The sequence below is a fragment of the Dissoconium aciculare genome (assembly GCF_010015565.1).
Source record: "Dissoconium aciculare CBS 342.82 unplaced genomic scaffold K489scaffold_5, whole genome shotgun sequence".
In the NCBI taxonomy this organism is placed as follows: domain Eukaryota; kingdom Fungi; phylum Ascomycota; class Dothideomycetes; order Mycosphaerellales; family Dissoconiaceae; genus Dissoconium; species Dissoconium aciculare.
In genome coordinates this window covers 878567-898230 of record NW_022984955.1, presented here as the reverse complement: position 1 = coordinate 898230, position 19664 = coordinate 878567, and the positions used below count along the sequence as shown (strand labels likewise).

The following is a 19664-nucleotide window of genomic DNA, read 5'->3' as shown; positions in this document are numbered from 1 at the left end:
AGAACAAGGATATGCCAAATTCGAGGCCTCGTGCCTGTTTTTGTGCGTGATGCGTGGTGGCCTGCACAGTCGGGCTTGCTGCATCCCACGAGTCTACCGGCACGCATGCCGTCTTTTACTGTGGTTGAATGCATGCGCGTAACCTGAGCTGGCCTCTCATCAGCATAGGCGTTCTGCGGCGACAACGTGGGAGAGACCGGGGAGACCTTCAAGCCAGTCCTGCAGACGTTCAAGGTTTACAAAACTTCATTGGTACACACAGACCCGAACATAGGTATCATTAAACAGTACATGCTGCATGGAGAGCTGAAAAGTTCCATGGTTCCATGGTTCCATCAGATCATCGCGTGTTCTTTCTCGAGTCTGGGACAAGCGTGCGGCGCTTACCATGGCGCTGTCTCGCGCAACTGACCCTTTCCACCTTTGATTGGTTCTGAATCTGTTGCTGGCGAAGCTTCAACAATCGGGTGCGGACTGCAGGGTTCAGTAACATCACACCGCACGCTTGAATTCTCTGTCCTTCCACCTCAGCGCTTCAGCACTAGTTCGCCCCGTTACAGGTAATAGACTGCGTAGTTGAGATGCCCTGACACGCGAGACTCGAATCACGATGCTTACATCTCTTCCATACCAAACCGCAGGAATTCCGGACCAGGTACAGCTGTAGATCATGCTTCGGAACGTACTTTGCATGGTCAAGTATATGTTGATACGCGTCATATCAACTGCTTCTGATGAGGGTGTGATTATGCATCCGAAATTTCACAGATGATTCAGAGAGTTAACATACACGTCTAATACCCACGGTCAGACGCGTCTCGAAAGTAGCTCTTGATGCAATCATCTTCCTTCAATCCTCCTTCTGTCCTACCTTTCCGATATCACGCAAGCCCCATATGGTGACCATCAAGCTGGCTAAAACAGTAGCCATACAAAACCAAAAGGCAGCGTGATATCCATCTAGGAGTGCACTTCTATCATCGCTGCCAGCGCTCTGCATGTTGCGCTTAGTCTGTTCTGCAACCAGCGCTGCCAACGCTAAGCCCACACTCTTTCCCGTCTGCGAGACCGTGTTGAAAACGCCACCGGCGACGCCTTGCGTTTTGGTCGGAAACATGGACGTGATCAGTAAGTTGGATACTGTGAAGATGCCGTCTGCTCCAATGGGATTGAGGAAATTGGCCAGGAATGCACAGGCCCAGTATGACCACTGCGGCTGTGCGATGGCCATCAAAAGCGATGCTACCGCGCAAGGAATCGTCGTCAAGACAATAATCCAATCACCTCGTGCTCGATGCACCACGAGTCCCACCACAACGTTGGTGAGAGCGCCCGAGACCGGCGCAGGGATGAATCGTAGGGCTGCATCCAGAGTGCTAAGTCCTTGCAGATCTTGAAAGAAGAAGTTCTGATACTGCTCGAACGCGTTGAACGCAGACCAGATCAAGAACACGTTGATGCAAATGCAAGAGAACATTTTATTTCTCCAGAGTGAATTGGGGACGATCGCTGGGCGGCCTCGAGCTTCTTGATGCGACATCCAGAACACAAATGCCGCCATAAAAACGAAGGAGAGCACCAAAAATGCGATGTTTTGGGCCTGACGGATGATCGATGAATCCCCTGTGACGATCCTGTGTATGCCAGATCAGCAAGTCGGCGAATTGTACCGGATTGAGAAGTCCTGGTGACCTACGCAATGACATAAGATAATAATGCTAGAGAAGTGCTGGCGAGGAAAACACCCAGCCAATCCATCTCAAACGCCAACCTCCGCCACGTACTCGAATGGCCGGGCAAACCTGGAGGGAGCGCCCAAGCCGCCGCGATGAGCATTGCAAAGTTGGAAATTGCCGCGATGTGAAATCCCCAACTCCAGCCGATGGCGCCCGTGATGAATCCGCCCAAGACGAGACCAATGCCAAATCCGACAGGCTGAGCTCCGCCCATCGTAGCAAACGCAATGTTACGTGCCTTGCCCGGCGGGTAAACATCACGTATCAGACTGACCGCTGATGGCAAAATAAACGAAGCTGCTACTCCCGATATGCCCCGGAAGACGAGCATCTGGACGCCAGTCTTCGATAGCCCACATGCGACTGTAGAGACACATAACATAATACAGCCGAAGAGGTATGTTTGGCGGCTGCCCACAACATCGGATATCGAGCCGCATAAGAGGAGTGTACATCCGCATGTCAAGGAGTAGATGGTCACGGGCCTTTGTGGAAGGATATGTTAGACGAGTAACTATCCATCTTTACGTGCGAGACGACTCAATTTGCCATGATATTACTCACCAGAGTGTCAGTCCAGGAGACAAACGCAGATCTGAAGCAATCGCAGGTGTTGCGATGGTCACGATCCCTGAGAGATATGTGGTGATGCCTGTACTATAAGCCAGGCAGATGGTGATGACCCTCATCTGCCATTTAGCTGCGATTCTATCGATCTCCAGAGCTGTGTCGGATTGTCCGTGTTCGAAGACCATTGACATTGGGTGTTGGATTACACCTGTCACTGCTGTTGCGTCCGCATTGAAACGCGTGGCGGTATTGGCGTCCATTGCTGGGGGGTTGTTGAAGGGCTCTGTGTCCCAGTCGACGGAGCAACTCGAGGGAATTCATAGTGACAGCCCGCCGACTCTGCGGCATGATTTGACGAAATTTTGTAGTCATCGCAGAATTCTTTATGACTCGAACGCCGAGAAGCTTCTTGGTATTGTTGCCGTAGGGTCCCCACCAGGTCGCTCGATAGATTTTCGACCTCCATGTTCGTTGTTTGTTATTGTTTTGACATAAGTACATTAAAACCATGTAGAGATCCGCGTTCTCCATCGCCTCCAAGCTTCGACCAATCTGTGGTTCTCATTACCCGTGACCAGACCTTTCACCGAAACACCTGAGAACAGTCATCCTACACCCCCGGGGGCCCACAAGTAGCTAATCTCATGACAGAGCACGAAAGAAGTTCATCAACAAAGAGACCACGAGCGCGCATAATTGTAGCACGTTCGACAGGCGTATATTGGCACTGTGCACAACATCGTATTACCCAAACCCTATCAGGGCCGGCGATGTAACCCTAACAAGTTCACCGACCAAACCCAAACCAGCCCTTCTTGGGCGCAGGCTGCGCCGATTCCTCGCTCGCCGAGTCCTCACTCGGTCGAGCAGCTTTCACGACTTGCGCAGCAGCCCGTCCAGGATACTCTATGTAATTGAATGCAACATCCAGGAAGATGGGTTTGACCGGCACCGGCTCAAGCTTCGGAGGATAGGCCACCAAATTATTCAGGTCCACTTGTACGCCCGGCGCGGGATACTGATCGAGACGAGCCGAGAGCGGAGCATCAGCGATTTGGCTCTTGGAGGCTGCTTTCGCCGAAGTCTGCTCGTGGTTGTGCAGCTCCACGATTGCATGCATTCGTGCTACGAGCGAGTCGACGCGCGCCTTGACCAACTCCGTTGTTGATGGCAGCACGTCCAAGGTTGGTGGACTGTCCATAGAATGTGTGCCCTGCGGGATCGAGGAGTGCTCAGTGAGAAGATCTTGCGCTCGTTTGAGCAAAGCCAGAGCGTTGACGTGGCTGTCCACGAGACTGTACGAGTACGAAATATTGACGCATTTTAGTGCCCTGAAGTACGCCGCCTTGCTGTCAAGCTCCTCCACAAATTTCGTGTCGCGCATAGTACCGCGCAGATCCTTGACAGAATTGATGCTTTGAATGATGGCATCGTAAAGAACGATACGTTCCCGCAACCTGGCCAAACGTCTTCCGCGGGGTTCCTCCTTCGGACGAGGCTCAGCTCCCTCTTTGCGAGTCCGGCGAGGGTGCTTCGGCTGTGTTGGTTCGAACGCCAATCCATCATCATCGCCAATGAGGACTCGATTGCGTCCGACTCGCCATGACACAAGACCGTAGTGTATAGATAGACTTGTGACGCGTAGGTCCTGCATGCGACGGTCACCTTCATCGACGCGCTCTTTTTCCAGCTCGTCCGTTGCTCGTTTTGTTGCATCTGCGGCATCTTGTGATGCGATGAGGATACCGTCATATGCTGCGGCTTTGTCCTTGGCAGAAGCACTCGCATTCGTGTTCAAGTATGCCCGCAGGCGAGCCTCTGCAACCGAGACATTGGCTAGCGCCTGGCCAATCGACGAGTCGACAATATTCGCTTTCCTTCCGCGCCAGTCGATGTTGCTCGGTATCTCCACCGCATCTGTCATCTCCGCATCCTCGGCCTTTACCACAGGGACATCTTTCAAAGCGTTTGGGTCCACATCTTCGACGAGCTCGAGAAGCTTGGCGTCTTCCTTGGGAAAGTATCGTATCGCGACAGTCGCATTGGTGAGGGTTCGGGCGAGATGCGCCTGATACGCAGCATACCGTATCGTCGGATCAATAGTACTGCTCAGTACATCCCTGTACAACTCCTTCTTATCCCTTGAGAGAAGAGCTGCATAGATGACTCGAGCTTCGGAGAAGTATCTCAGACATTTCTGCCATCTCTTTTCACTGCTCTGTCCGTCACTTGACCTTTGGCCCTCAGATTGTCTCTCGAACTCCTCCGAACCAGCGAGGGTGGCCGAGTATGCGCGCGCCTCCAAGATATTCTGTCGGGTAGCTTTCGATACAGCCTGATCAGTTAATAGCTCTACAAGCTCTTCAGCGACTTTCGCTGCCTTGTGTAGCCGTGAGATGAGATGGCTCCGTGTTGTACCAGTAATGCCTTTGCCAGCATTGTCGTCGGCATGTGATGCTTTAATATGCATAGCATGTGCCCATGCACGCTCAGATGTGAGCAAGAGTAAATGTGCAAACTCATGGTTATTCCCAATGTCCTCTGCGGTGACTGGCTTCACGGCGAACTTCTCGCGTTTGTGAGTGGCCCTTCCGAATCGTTTGCGCGCGGCGAGTAATTGGCGAGATAGCTGCGCTCTGTAGGCATTGTGATCACCGACCTGGAGCGCCTCGCGATGACTTGTAATGAAATGTGTGATGTCCATTGTGATTGCGAGTCGAGACTTCGGAGGATTCAACAGCTTGTGATCTCGTGTCTTGTGTCGTCGAAGTCTAAAATTGACAAGTGGGCTACATCATTTATGGCCGTTGTTCGATGCCCTCGCGGGGTGGAAGTGGTGGGCAAAACAGCACGAGTCGTGATCATGTATGCCTGAGGCAGGGAGCGTCAATTTACTGCAAAGTACGGTACCTAGGCACCCAGGTAGTATTCCAAATTATCTACCTACCTAGTACTGGTAGGTAGATGTTGATTCTCAAGAGTCAAGCACAATACCAATCAAAACATCATTCATGTGAAGAGGAGATATTGTTGATAAGTGGCTATCATCAAGTTACATCGATGCCACGCCCAATTTGATAAGTACACAGCTTTCCGAATATACAATCGAAGAGATTTACCCAAAGCACTCTCTTTGAAGTATGCTTTCCTGTAGCCCACATGCCTGTCGCTCAGGTGTAGCTTCGCATGGCTTCGGTGTATCCTGAGCCGCCCTTAAGATCCCGCTCGAAGCTTTCAGCAACGTCCAAAACGCGATGAATGTGCTCGAGTGTCATGATAGCGTTTTCGTTGAGCGCGAGCGCTTGTGCGGTGCGGACGGAATTCTTGATCTGGCGGCCGTTTAATTGTTTGCGTGACAGCATCTCGTACTGCTCGTCCGAGATTTCTGCAACCTTTTGCGTCCCGTCTCCGCTATCGCCGGTCGTGCGCACGATGTCGATGAACATTTTCCAAACAGTCTTCCGGGCCTTGGCTGTCAACTGACCGTATTTCAGTGCCACGTGAATACGACTCTGGAATGCATCATCGAAGGTCTCCACACGATTCGTTGTAAGGAATAAGATGCCCTGGAAATACTCCAAGAGGCGCAAGAAAATACTGACAAGAGCATTGCGATGGATGTCGTGGACTTGACGCCGTTCGAGGAAGACATCGGCTTCGTCGAGGAGTAGCACCGCGCCCCACGTGTGTGCAATGTCCAGGATCTTCTGCAATTCTGCCTCCAGTCGTGCAGGATCTGTGCCGAGCTCGCCAGCCGAAACCATGTAGAGTGGGCAGCGCAACAGCTCTGAAATACCTTCTGCAGTGAGAGTCTTGCCGGTTCCAGGAGGACCGTGAAGCACAGCCACCAGACCTTTGCCTTTGCCCTGGACAACATCGTCGATGGTCTTGGTACCGTGAAACTTGTGGCTGTTGACCAGAGCATGAATCGTCTTCTTCTGGTCAGGCGGAAGTACCAGCGACTCGAACGCTTTATCGTTGTAAGTGATCTCATGGATGCCGGAGAGGGTAAATTCCAGCCAATATTTCTCTGCGAAGGCGAAACCCAGCACGACTGAGGAGGTAAGCAGTAGCTGCTCCTTACTGAATTGAGGCTTCTGACCGTCGGACTGTCCGGCCAGCAATTCCACGTCCTGGTTAAGGACAGGTTCGCCATTTTCATCTACTTCGACAGCGACGTAATGCTCTTCGCCGTCCTTGTCTGTGGTCCATTTGTACTTGTACTTGCGCGCCGCAGCAGCGTCCTCATCGCCATCGAGCTCCTCCAGTCCGTGGTCGCTCTGTGCACTTTCATCATCACTATCCTCACCACATCCACACTCACTCTCGCTATCTGAATAGAGCTCCTCTTCCTCTTTCGGTTGGATAAATGAGATGGGATAATTGGCATTGATCCGACGGAAGGTTGCGGGGTCAACCATCACCCGGCTGTTGATGTTGATCTTGAGCACCTGCTTCTTCTTCTTCATGAAGGCAAGGCCCTTGTGAAATTTGTAGTGCATACCGGACATTGCCACGAATTTCTCACCTCGCTCGATGATTTTCTTTTGGACACCTTCTGGATCCTTGTGGTATTTCAGAGGATACGTCGCGAGACTTGTGATCTTACGAGGTCCTTTGAAGCTCTCTACATCAATCTGGAAATCGCCGTAACCAAAGTTCTTGCCATCGTATTCCAAATACTTGCCTTCTATGCAGTACCAATTTCCTTTCATCATAGATGAAAGCTTGGTAGCAAAGTCGATTTTAAAGCAGCGAGGTTCGTCCCAATGACCATAAGTCGAAGTGATGGCAATGTCGTTTGGCCTGAAGAGAGCCCAGAGAAGATCGTAGGTGATGTTGCCAGCCGCCAGTAGAGGAAACAAAGTCTTCTTGACCTTTTCGTAGTCCTCGTCAATAAAGCCGACCAATGACTTGACGAGCGCTCTTTGCTGTTCGAGTCGTTTGATGATCTTCTTCTTCTTCTCCCGTTTGATCTTGGCCTTGAGAGTTTTCTTGTAATACTTGCGGAGATCTTCTAGGTATAGGAAGAGGACATTCGGATCAACGCTAGGTTCTTCTGTTTCAAGGCTGATGCTTTTGCATTCTTTTAGGACCTCCTGCAATGCAAGCCGCAGTTGTTTCGCCTTGATGTCGATGACGGTTTCAGTGTATTGATTCTTATAATCGAATACTCGCCGCACGAGAAAAGCGAATTCTGCGAACTCGCCGTCATCGTCCTCAGCACTTTCTTTCAACGCGAAATTGTGGATCGTCGAATCCCAAATCTGATCGACGCGCTTGTATTTGAGGCCGTCGGCTTTGTGGCTGGATTTCTTGGAGTGTTCCGAGGAGCCCTTGCGTCGGGAACCTTTTGTGGCTGACGAACTCGAGGATGTTGATGATCGACGCAATGACTTCTTCATCATCTCAGAAACTTTCATGGCGATATCCGTCAGCTGGGTTTCTATGGCGTCCATCCCATCGGTTGTCTCGGTTGCCTCGACCGCCTCGCTTTCTTCGCTCTGAGACGAATCAGTAGCGGCTTTCGTGGCCTTACGAGCCTTTGTGGATGACTTTCTTTTCTTTTTGTTTTTACGATCCCTCTGCTCCGCGGCTGAGCTGTCACTGTCGTCCGATTCGGATTCGGCGTTCGAGTCAGACTCAGAGTCGGAATTGTCGCTTGCATCTTTTTTCTCGGCCTTGAGCTTCTTTCGGCGCCGGATTTCCTTGAGTTTGCGCGAATTCTTGGCTTTGCGAGAGGCCTTTTTCTTCTTGCGATCATCCTCTGAGGAAGAAGAATCGCTATCCGACGAAGAATCGCTCGAGTCGCTGTCGCTACTGTCGCTTTCGGAGCTCAGGACGCGGCTTTTGACCTTTTTGCCTTTCTTTTTGTCCTTACGAGCACTCAAACTCTTGTGCTTCGGTTTGGACTTTTTATGGCTTTTCCCGAGACACTCTTTTGAACCGCCGGGATTCTTGAGCGATTGTTTACTTTGCTCAGGAATTGTAGTCGTAGGATTTGAAGCGTCTATTGAAGAGTTTGAATCTTCCTTATCCATCAAAGCGCCTGAGGTCGACTCCATGGCGACATTGGTCAAAAGAGTTGACATATCAGAGGCTCGATCCTGTCCGCCTGTCTCTGATGGCGAAGATTCTGGAGTGTAGACGAGATCGTCCTGTGAATTCTTAGCTGCGAGATGACGTGGCACGGCAATCACAGAATGGCTCATGAGAATGATTGCTGGAAACGAAGGTAGTCACATAGGGCAGTCTAATTGGCGTCGAGGCTTAACGAGTACCGAGTTCCTGGAAATGAGGACAATTATTATAAGCCCGCGACATGCGCTAGCCCTTCGAGACCAAAGCGACGATGGCGTGACGTTGAGATGCTGTGAATCGTGTGACGAGTTCCAGGGTGCGAAGGTGAGACAAAAGTAAGATGGAGGTGATACCAGGAAAAGGGAAAAGAGAGACGAGACATGGGATGTGAACACAATTTAAGTATTTTGTTGCCATTACAATGCTCAAGGCTGGTAGGATGTGTAGTACAATGTAATTAGTATATGACAAGATCGGGCACACCATCACCTGGAGGCAGCGAAGCACTCTGGCAGCAGGCAACAGGCCGTCTAGATTGGAGAGAAGCGACCACTCATTATCGCTTATGTCAATTGGTGGCTTGTGACTCCCCGAGCTTGTACCGTTTGTAATTCGTGCAACGTCGCAAACCCTGGATGTTGTATGCAGGTGCTGGCCAAGGCGATGCTCCGTGGATGGATACTTTCCGTCTGGTCTGTACGTATAGGAGTCATCAGGTACTGGACGGTACAATCCAGCTTGGACTCCGCCATTCCACCGCAGCAGGTATCGGACAACGACTACTGTAGTGGACAGGCACGCGAACACCGCTCTACGTTAATCACATAGCCCTAGAGAGCCCCGAAAGCACTGGTTTGGGAAGGTTTACGGTTACCGTGCCGCCTGCGGCTGACAGCGGTGTCCATTCGCAGTATGCAGGTGAATAACATTTCCTTAGGCCTTTTATTAGGCGCATAATCTAGTCATCATAAAGTCGGCCTCGGGTGACCGCCATCCAGGGATGTCAGCTCTCGATATTGCAACGAGGCAGTGCTTTGCCAACATTGATTCGCAGCAGTGCAGTGTTGCAGTGCACAGTATCATCTCCTGGAGCCGCCGTACTTGTATCGACGTGATGACGGAAAATGGTGCTGCGCAAGAGCGCCGTTTTCGGTGAGCACACACGAGTACTTTCTGGTCCAACCTGTCTAGCAAATTGCGTCCACCAGGTTTATTGCATCAATATCCTTCTTGTCGTCGAACAGGGTACACGATCGAAAGACGTATATCCAGTCAGCTGAGCTCCAGCGAGTAGGGGCGTATTCATTATTGTAAAAGAGGAAAAATGCTCACATCTAGACATGAGAAATGCATTTTATCCGATCGACCCATGTCCCGACTGCTGGCAACATGCCATGGCCATGCATGTCAGTTCTGTCCCAGCACCTTGTGTGATACGCCCAGGCCGCGTCAATCACGTCGATCAATCCCATAGAAGAGCACGATTGTGTGAATTCATCGCAGAGCAACCAAATCTATTGCAGAAAACCTCCCGCGAGGCTGCCACAGTGGCTCTGCAGTATGCGACTGATGTCGAATGTTCCTCAGGCCTCGTGGAGGACGCAAGCTTTCACAGCCAGGTGAAGCTCGCGGATCAAGCCATACACCATACCACGTGTAAGCTGCGAGGCGTATAGTAGTATCGGTGACTCCCGTGACGAGGCTGTGCTCCACTGTCTAAACACCTCGCAGGACGCGGCACTGACATTTTCGGCGGACAGGGTCGTGTTGGAATTCTATTAGTTATTCGCCCGTATGGATGTGCCAATGCGCGTATTGTTCACGAGGTGAGAGACACGCCGACACTGCAGTTATCACAAAGAGATTTTTCGCTTCAGAATCGGTGTCTGTACCCCTTCCACATGGACCTCCCAATCCTTTTGCAGAACAATATCATCAAGAGGTTTGGTCGCTGACACGCACTGCACGTGTGCTCCAGCCTTGTTCTCGGCTTTTTGCGGTGCTTCGTCAAAGCTCAAATGGATTCACGGGGACAGCTCTCGGGCTGCCAGTAAAAATACATAATAAACTACCTAACGCGGGGCACGGGGGTTCCGGACACACGGGGGTTCCGGACGCGAGCTTCATGAATCTTACTACGTTGACTTCAACGCGTTATGGCATCGTCAAAACGCGTCCGAATAAGTCCAAATGAAGGCAGTGTCTTGCTTGCTTTATCTGCTTTGAAGTCAAATACGTGCAGTTCAATCACAGCTGCTGCTAAAGCTTATGGAGTTCCGAAATCAACGCTATACGATAGGATGAAAGGAACTCCTTCGCGAGAAGATTATGTACCACCGAAGATGAAACTCAGTCCTATAGAAGAAGAGGTACTTCTAAAAGACATCTTGAAGCTAGATTCTCAAGGATTATCGCCAACCACAAACCTGGTACGATCAATGGCCAATTCTATCTGCCAAGCCAAAGGAACTCCACCAGTCGGCCAAAATTGGGCTAGGACATTCATAAAGCGTACTCCTGCCCTGACAATCAAACTAGGAAGGACTTACGAGTGCCAAAGAAGATTGTGTGAGACTCCGGAAGTCATTGAAAGCTGGTTCGCCCTGGTACGCAACACAATCAACAAGTATGGCATCTTGCCTGGAGACATGTACAACTTCGATGAGACTGGCTTTCAACTAGGACAAATATCTACTTCCAAAGTAGTCACTTCTGTTGAGAAGCAAGGTCGGCCAAAGCAGATTAAACCTACAGGTACTGAATGGGTCACAGTGATCCAAGGAGCTTGTGCAGACGGATCAGCTATACCGCCTTTTATCATCTTCAAAGGCAAAGAAGTCAACTATGGATGGGTCTGCGAAGGCTTGCCTGCAACGTGGATGTTTACAGCAAGTCCACGAGGTTGGACAAACGATCAAATTGGACTACAATGGATCCATCACTTCGCTAAACACACAAAGTCGAAGACAATTGGTAGCAAGCGGCTGCTGATTTTAGACAACCATGGGAGCCATACGACACCAGAGTTCACTTCTTTTTGCAAAGATAACAACATTGTCCTTTTGTGGATGCCGTCTCATACGTCGCATATGCTGCAGCCGCTTGATGTTGGTTGTTTTGGCCCTTTGAAGCAAGCCTTCTCAAAACGGACTCAAGGCTTGATTCGCAACCATATCTTCCATATCGACAAGAGCACCTTCATGGCAACGCTCTACGCAGCATATATCGATGCGATAACATCGAACAACATCCGAGCAGGCTTCAGAGGCTCTGGTTTGCACCCCTTCGACCCTGAAGTAGTGTTGTCCACGTTGGACCCGATATTTCCATCACCTCCGCGGCCTCTTTCACAAGGTTCATGGTGTACAAAGACCCCAAAGACTACTCAAGAAGTTGATCAACAAGCTACATTGATCAAACGGAGGCTTGAGAGGCATCAGAGCAGTTCACTAACTCCAATATTCGAAGCCTTAAATCAACTTTCTAAAGGAGCTCAAATGATTGCAACTTCAGCAGCTCTTCTTCAATCACGAGTTACAGATCTAGAAGCAGCTAATGCTGCAACGCACATACGCAAATCAAGGAAAAGGAAGTCAATCCCAGCAGATGATGCTTTGTCAGTCCAAGCAATACAACGCTTAGTAGACACAGAGGAGGTAGAAGCACAAATAATAGAGGAGATGCCAAGGCCTGCCAAGCGGACAGCGAGGTGTAGCAAATGCAGATCAACAGCTCATACAGCCAGAACTTGTACAGCATAAGAGATAGCATTGATGTATTATATCCTTCATTTTGAAGACTATACATAAATTATTGATCAAGATATTCATTCTTGAATGCAACGCATTCAAGAATCGTGTCCGGAACCCCCGTGTGTCCGGAACCCCCGTGCCCCGCGTTAGGTAAAGTAATGAGGTAATCATCCCGTTTGACAGGCTACACTGCTATAATTGGTACTGTGGTGTATGCAAAGTACCTGTCCATGCAGTTCGTTCCGCGCAACAACCTCAGTCGTGCAGATCTGTCACTCTTGGCAAGGCATGAAAACCCATGGTGATACTACTGGCTTCATATTCACGACTAAGCTGGAAGCCATTGGAGTGGAGTGTTGCTGTTTCGTCCTAAATGATGAAGGACTTCGGACACAGATCATTGAGGTTGTGATAAGAGCTAGGACGACGTCATATTCCCCCCCAACCTGCAGGTGAACCTTGGAAGTCTGTAGTGCGGCAATTCGCTCGGGGCTTTGTCGTATGGGCTTGTCTGCCTTCACCTGAAACCGTGATCAATGCCCGCGCCAATTCACCACCGTCGAGTATTTGTGCAGATCACGACGCCAGAAGCCCTCCCAAGTCCGGTCTTGTCTCAGCATTCTGCAGTACGCAATATACTAAACGGTCTCTGCTGCTCGCTGGAGCCCTGGATTGGTCATCTGCCACGAACCTGGAGGCTAAGGCTGTCAAACTGTAAAATCGACAGCACCATTCGGTGAGCTTAGGAATGTCGCCAGTATCGCTTAATCGCACGGCAACCATCATGGCCCTTGAAGATTCCTGACCCGAATCTCGTATATTGTCTTTTGCGCCACTGCGCTCCAATCGCCGGTTCGGCACTTCTCCAGGTCCGGCCCCAGGGGCGGGATGTCCGCCCTCGAAAACCATGGCCCGGCGGCCCTCGAATCTGCGGCGGGTGCTGGCAAACGCAATCGACCTTGCGATGCGTGCAGACGACGTAAGGCCAAGTGTGTTACTGAAGGCGGAAATTCGATTTGTGTCTTGTGCAAGTGAGTACGGGCGGATTGTATGCTTGAAGTCGTGGCGTTGCTAATAGCCACATCTTCCACGTGGGTTGAAGACTTCATCACCAGGAATGTACCTACCTCGAGGCTCCCCAGCCTCGCAAACGCTCTTCAAACTCTTCGGCAGGTGTAGATCTTCGGCAGGTGTCTACCAAACGCAACAAGACATTCCACCTCAAACCCGGTACGGGTGTCGAAGAATATGACTCCCTACCAGGTCCATCATTGCTGAAGCGAACGTTGGGCTTACAAAATCGTCATCATACCGAGTACGTCGGCTTCCATGCTACGCCCGATATTTACGGGCCACATGGTCTTCAAAATCTCGATGCTTCGACCGCGGAGGAACCGATGAAGAAGGGCGTGGACTTCATCCGCTTTGTTCATAAGTCGCACGCCTTCCGCATAATTCCTGACAGTCAGATTCCTGGTTATGAGCAGGAACAACGCTCGATCGATGAGATTCAGTCTACAGCGCAAGGTCACGGTGCTGAGTTGGTTCGACTTTACTTTCGAATTGTGCATCCGAGTTTTCCAATCTTGCACAAGGATGTTTTCTTGGAAAAGTACAATCGATCATACCGTGAATTTTCGCCACCTTTACTGGCAGCAGTCTACTTACTGGCTTCAGGCTATTGGAGTTTTAGCGAGTCCTTGGCGGATTCCAAGCGAATAGACACCGTGGCTCTGCAACACTTGGCCTTCAAATCCTTGCAAAATACCCTGAGGCGCCCAAAAATATCAACACTCCAGGCGGGCCTCCTGCTGTCGCAGTACCAAAAGGCCTTCGCGGGAAATGCAGCGGTCGAACAGCAAGACAGACTGACCGTGCAACTTGTTAACTTGGCCCATGGTCTCGGCATACATCTAGATTGTAGTGCGTGGGACATTCCTGACTGGGAGATCAGCTTAAGGCGGCGCGTTGGATGGGGCTTATACATACAAGACAAGTGGACTGCCTTGCTCGAAGGTCGTCCTAGTCTAATAAGTCACGAAGAGTGGGACGTGGCAGATCTGACCGAAGAAGACTTTCCCGAGAATCTGGAGGATGACGAAGAAGGCAGCAGCGAGGTGGGCAGAGGGCGTTTAGTCTTTATGCACATGGCGAAGCTCACTGAAACTCTCGCGGATATCCTCAGAGATCTCTTTTCCGCTCGCGCTCGGAGGAAGCAAGGTGACACGGCCGACCCTCTAGCGAATGCACTAGAAGCGATCAAATCACCTCAGGCGGCGCTTAAACAGTGGTTTCTCGCTTTGCCCGACTCCCTCACTTGGGATACGACCGCCTATCTGAAACTCTCCTCTATCGGTTATCTTCGCATGGCATACTTGTCGCTCGAGGTCTGTCTCTATCGTCATCTCATGCAGATACTTACTGCTGTCGAGAAACCTGATTTGACGCTGTCAAGAATATGCCGCGAGGCATCCCGCGAGCGCTTCATCAGTGCGAGCGACTTCGTGCACAGTCTGCAGCCTCAACAATTGTGCGCATTCTGGTACTTTGGCTCTGCCAAATGTTGCACATTGATCTATTCGATCGGTCACATTCTCGAGTATTCGGCATGGCAAGAAGAAGAGAAAGCTTTCTACACACGTAAGCTCAAAGAATTGAAGTTCAGGTTAAAACTTTCTGGTGAGGCCGGGGCATTCTTCATGACACAGGCATTGGCATTACTAAATCGTCCTGTACGCCTCACGAGTGAGTCCAAGGATACAGACAGCTCGCAACGGAGTCCGATCACAAGCACCACCCTAGTGAATCAGTCAGGCTTTGAGAAAGATCTATCATTGATGGAGACCTGGAGTCCAGACCCCGCGTCACTATCGAACGGGACGGAAAATAACTTTTCGGATATGTCCGCCGATGTCGACTTCCTTTCAACCTTTCCTCTGAATTTAGACTCTGTGTATGCTCCACAGATGGTGCAGGGGGTGTATGTCAATGTGTATCAGCAGCAGCACCATCATCATCAACCACCACCGCCACTACCACCACAACCACAGGTCCCGATTCACAGTCGCTCACAGCAACATCAGTACTCGCACCCACATCCGCATTCGCATCCGCAACAGCAGGCTTACCATCTCCATCAACAACCACATGAGCAGCCGCAGAGTTTTATCACAGATCCCTCTCAAGCCAGTCATCATCATGTACATCAATCCTCGCCATACCACTAAAGATGCTCACCTGGTGTGCCTGTGCTGAACCTGACCTGAGAACTCTCAAACCTGACAGCAAGCCATGAGCAAGACTTGGAGCCTCGTGTCACCGATCATGGTATAATTGGGGCGCCAGGGCACAATTTTCGCACCAATACTGCCATCTAGACCGAATTTAGAACGATGTCAAATTCTCTGTCAAATGCTCTATCGCTCTGAGCTTCCGTGATGCTGGCTGAGCAGCGTCATTTCTTGTCATGACCCTTCCATGATATGATTGAGCCTACGAGCCCGGTTCTTCATGCCTCGAGTCGGGAGTGCATGCGGCAAGTGCAGGACAGAAATAGTCAATGCTTCCAGCTTTGACCGCGTATCGTCCTAGATCGACATTGCTTGAGTCAAATTCGCTGATTGGAGCAGCCGGACTCCAGTACCGACTGGGACTTCCAACACCGAAGGCTGTCATCACGCCACGAAATTAGAACATCTAGGTGGCGCGCAATGGTAGATCACTTTTACGGACTCACGAAATTCCTTACACCTTTGCCTCATGTCTGAACGCATTGAGCTGAAAGGCATCGCAGCAAAGATATCTGGTGGGACATTCTACTGGAGCTCTCACGCTTGTTAGAGCGAGTTATAGACGACTAAATCTGCCACTAATCTGCTGTGGACACTTATCATTGTATTTACTGATTGATATCGGTTTAATGCGGGTGTACTCTGGAAATTTGGATGGGACAAATATGGCATCAAGCGGTTCTCCAATTCATCATGTCCCGATGGGCGGACATCAAGACATCCAGGTGACAGGTTTTACTTATCTCTGCACGTTGAAAGTACCGATGACTTAAAAGCTGTATTCATGGTGGCGGCCCTGCGAACTTGTGTGCCGTGCAGCCTCCAAATATGTCAAACTTCCAAGGTTGATGTGATAATTTCCTAGCGCGAATCGTATGTGCACGGCTGTGAACTCTGTCGTCGCGCGCTTCGGTCACGCGCGGCACGTCCCGCGCAGCCTGCCTAATAAGCTCGTTACATTTCAATTCAACCTACCTAGTACATATGCATGTGAGACTCCAAACATCCAATTTCAAATCGCAACACAGTTGTTGTCCTACGACCCGTCGAACGTACCAACAAGAGAAGTGGGGGACTTGAAGTCGTGGACGAAGGATACAATTATTGCTGGTCGCCCTTGTGCGTCCCAGTCAAATCCAAACATCAACATGAGCAACATCATGAATCAGGACTTTCCCGACAATGAAGAGGATGAAGAGGATGACTTTAATCCTCAACCTGAAATCGCCTCTGATGACGAGGTAGACGCCAAGGACGGCGGAAACAATGATGAGGACGATGAGGACGATGTTCCGAAGAACAGGTCCCGATCCGATGCCAAACGTGAGCCCAAGAGTGGACTTGCGCAGAACGATGGCCAAGATGACGAGAACGAGGAGGATGAGGAAGAAGAGGAAGATGAGGAAGAGGAGGAAGAAGAGGACGACGACGATGACGACGTTGAGGGCCAGCCATCAAGGAAGCGAAGGAAAAGGAGACGCAACCAGTTCATCGACGTGGAAGCAGAAGTAGACGAAGATGATGAGGAAGAGCCGGAAGAGGAGGACGATCTACCAGGCGAGGAGATGCATCCTGATGACTTACAGGAACTTCCGCCTGGCGCTGATCGAGACGACCGTATGCATCGTGAGCTCGACAGGCAGCGCGAACAGCAAGATGCCATGGACGTAGAAGAGACTGCCGCACGACTCAAGGAGAGGTATGGTCGAGCTTCGCGGGGGACTGGCACTGGCTCAGCGATCGTTCCCCAGCGCTTGCTCCTCCCTAGCTCTAGCGACCCACGTATCTGGCGATTCAAGTGCAAACCTGGCAAGGAACGCGAAGCTATTGGCAGGATCCAGGATCGCTTCATCGAGCGTCAAGGATCTCGAGAAGCGCTAAAGATCATCACAGTCTTTGAGCGAGGTGCAACTATTCCCGGACACGTTTATGTGGAAGCATACAAGTTGGACGACATTATGCCAGCTGTGGATGGTATCCAGCATATGTTCCTCGGAACAAAACCATTGATGGTGCCAGTAGAAGAAATGCCTGATCTGCTAAGAACGAAGAAAAGCAAACAATTGGAGCCTGGCATGTACGTCCGACCGAAACGTGGTCTGTATCAGGGCGATCTTGCCCTTGTTGAGGACGTCGAGCCCAATGGCACGCAGATCACGCTCAAGATTGTTCCTCGACTGGATTACGGTCTATCGGAGGATGCAAATGCCGCTGCGTTGTACGAGCCTGACGGATTTGGCGGTCAAAAGCGCAAGAGATTGCCCAAAGTTTCCACTCAACGTCCACAACCTCGACTATTCAGCGAAAACGAAGCAAGAAAGCGCCACAATAGATTAGTGCAAAGGAATGGTGGTTTAAGCAACAATTCGTTCACTTACAACAACAAAACTTACGTGGACGGCTTCCTGCTAGAGACCTTCCAGGTCAAGGGAGTACTTTCAGAAGACGTTAACCCGACCTTGGAGGAAGTGACGAAATTTGCATCCGGAGCCGATGACGGAACCGAGAATCTGGATCTTGCTGCTCTCTCTGCAACTTTGAAAACAACCTCGGGAACCGATTATCTGCCAGGCGACAAAGTTGAGATCTTCCGTGGTGAGCAGAAAGGCCTCAGTGGTCATGCTGTGCAGGTCTATGGTGATGTGGTTAGAATGCAGGTGGACGAAGGTCCGCTCACTGGCGACATCATTGAAGCGCCCATCCGCGACTTGAGGAAGCTGTTCCGAGAGGGTGATCATGTCAAGGTCATCGGAGGCAGCAAATATCACGATGAAGTCGGCATGGTTGTCCGGGTCAAAGATGACCGCGTTACCATTCTCACCGACAGCAATCAACAGGAGCTTATGGTTTTTAGTAAGGATCTTCGCGAGGCCACGGACAGCGGTGGAATGATGGGATTTAGCAAATTCGATCTCTACCAGCTTGTGCAACTTGACGCGGCGACCGTGGGCTGCGTCATTAAAGTGGATCGCGAAACCCTGCGAGTTATTGATCAAAACGGCAGTGTCCGCACTGTACTGCAATCCAGCATCTCAAATGTGCTCAGCAACAACCGCGGAGCAGAAACTGTTGCCACTGATCGTGATGGCAATGAGATGAAGAAGGATGATACTGTTAAGGAATGGAGTGGCGAGCAGCGCGGAGGTCGCGCGATCCACTTACATCGTGGATTTGCGTTTGTTCAGAACCGCGAGAGCCGCGAGAATTCAGGCATTTTCGTCACGAGATCGAACAACTTGATCACAGTCGCAGGCAAAGGTGGTCGGATCGGCAACGGTCCAGATTTGACGAAGATGAATCCATTGCTGAAGCAGGGTGGCGGTGGTCCAGGAGCGGCCATGCCGCCACCACAGCGTGGTCGCGACAAGCTCATTGGCAGGACGGTTAAAATTCGTGCTGGACCGCAGAAAGGCATGATCGGCATTGTGAAGGACTCTACCGCGCTTGGCGCCATCATTGAGTTGCACGGAAAGATCAAAAAGATCACCTTGCCCAAGGAAAAGTTGGCCGTCATTGACCCTCAAACCGGCGCCGTGGTTCACGCTGATGCTCAAACATTCGGTACCGGTCGACCACCACCGCAGATGCAGCGAGGTCCTGCCCCTGGTGGCCAAACTCCAAGCCGAGGCTTCGGCTCGACCCCTATGCAATCCGGTGGCAGGACACCTGCGTACGCAATGCAAGGCGGACGGACTCCAGCATGGAAGCAAGACACTGGCTCGCGCACACCAGCGTATGCCAGTGGAGGACAGACTGCCTACGGCAACGGCGGACAGACATCTTACGGCGGCGCCACGAGCTATGGAGGCGGTGGAGGAAGCTCCGTATGGGGAGGAAGCGGCGCAGTAAGTCACGAATACCATTATGTTCATATCTGGTTCAACATCGCTAACCTCCAATACAGCAATCAACATGGAACCCCAACAGCGGCGGCGGCAGAACCCCAGCCTACGTCTCTGGCTCGAAAACACCAGCGTATGCAGGCGGTCTTGAGGCTCCTACTCCTGGGTTCAGCGCGCCTACGCCAGGAGCTGGTCAATACCAGACTCCTGCGGCCTATGCTACACCCGGTGGCTTCCCCGAAACCCCAGCAGCCTATCCCGAGACACCTGCTGCAGATGACGGCCCGAGATATGAGTAGACTGCACGAAGCAGAGGCGGGAAAATCAGGTTGTGAGAGGTCACACCGGCGGCTTGGGCGTTTGTATATAATGTCTCGTTCACATCCACTTGTA

The 19664-nt window shown here is 51.0% G+C and overlaps 6 protein-coding genes across 6 annotated transcripts; 3 read left to right on the top strand and 3 right to left on the bottom strand.

The window, feature by feature from the left end:
• Positions 1-850: 850 nt before the first annotated feature.
• On the bottom strand, positions 851-2425 carry K489DRAFT_318338 (uncharacterized protein; the record flags this gene model as incomplete). Its single annotated transcript, XM_033601310.1, has 3 exons — positions 851-1634; positions 1697-2221; positions 2301-2425. The coding sequence occupies 3 exons, from the start codon at positions 2423-2425 to the stop codon at positions 851-853; spliced, it is 1434 nt and encodes a 477-aa protein (XP_033460607.1).
• A 668-nt stretch (positions 2426-3093) lies between these two features.
• K489DRAFT_317544 (uncharacterized protein) lies at positions 3094-5010 on the bottom strand (the record flags this gene model as incomplete). Its single annotated transcript, XM_033601248.1, has 2 exons — positions 3094-4149; positions 4219-5010. The coding sequence occupies 2 exons, from the start codon at positions 5008-5010 to the stop codon at positions 3094-3096; spliced, it is 1848 nt and encodes a 615-aa protein (XP_033460606.1).
• A 363-nt stretch (positions 5011-5373) lies between these two features.
• Positions 5374-8735, bottom strand: K489DRAFT_200064 (uncharacterized protein). Its single transcript, XM_033599590.1, has 3 exons — positions 8588-8735; positions 8015-8464; positions 5374-7822 (listed from the first exon to the last, which is right to left on the bottom strand). The coding sequence occupies exons 2-3, from the start codon at positions 8396-8398 to the stop codon at positions 5477-5479; spliced, it is 2730 nt and encodes a 909-aa protein (XP_033460605.1). The 5' UTR covers positions 8399-8464; positions 8588-8735; the 3' UTR covers positions 5374-5476.
• A 567-nt stretch (positions 8736-9302) lies between these two features.
• K489DRAFT_379564 (uncharacterized protein) lies at positions 9303-10094 on the top strand. Its single transcript, XM_033604683.1, has one exon. It carries the CDS (start codon positions 9728-9730, stop codon positions 10061-10063), a length of 336 nt encoding a protein of 111 aa, XP_033460604.1. The 5' UTR covers positions 9303-9727; the 3' UTR covers positions 10064-10094.
• Positions 10095-13027: 2933 nt separating this feature from the next.
• Positions 13028-15366, top strand: K489DRAFT_318129 (uncharacterized protein; the record flags this gene model as incomplete). The annotated part of the gene is made up of 2 exons (XM_033601289.1): positions 13028-13170; positions 13242-15366. 2 exons carry the CDS (start codon positions 13028-13030, stop codon positions 15364-15366), a joined length of 2268 nt encoding a protein of 755 aa, XP_033460603.1.
• A 1211-nt stretch (positions 15367-16577) lies between these two features.
• Positions 16578-19570, top strand: K489DRAFT_318429 (transcription elongation factor Spt5; the record flags this gene model as incomplete). The annotated part of the gene is made up of 2 exons (XM_033601320.1): positions 16578-19253; positions 19334-19570. The coding sequence occupies 2 exons, from the start codon at positions 16578-16580 to the stop codon at positions 19568-19570; spliced, it is 2913 nt and encodes a 970-aa protein (XP_033460602.1).
• Between the last annotated feature and the right edge of the window lie 94 nt (positions 19571-19664).

Excerpts from the sequence above, each read along its gene's own strand:
- K489DRAFT_200064 (XM_033599590.1), bottom strand. The coding sequence starts at position 8,398 with ATGTCAACTCTTTTGACCAATGTCGCCATGGAGTCGACCTCAGGCGCT. Across the intron at positions 7,823-8,014 it reads AGAATTCGCGCAAACTCAAG|GATTCGTCTCAGAGCGAAGA; the intron begins GAAATCCGGCGC and ends AAAGCCGCTACT.
- K489DRAFT_379564 (XM_033604683.1), top strand. The coding sequence starts at position 9,728 with ATGAGAAATGCATTTTATCCGATCGACCCATGTCCCGACTGCTGGCAA.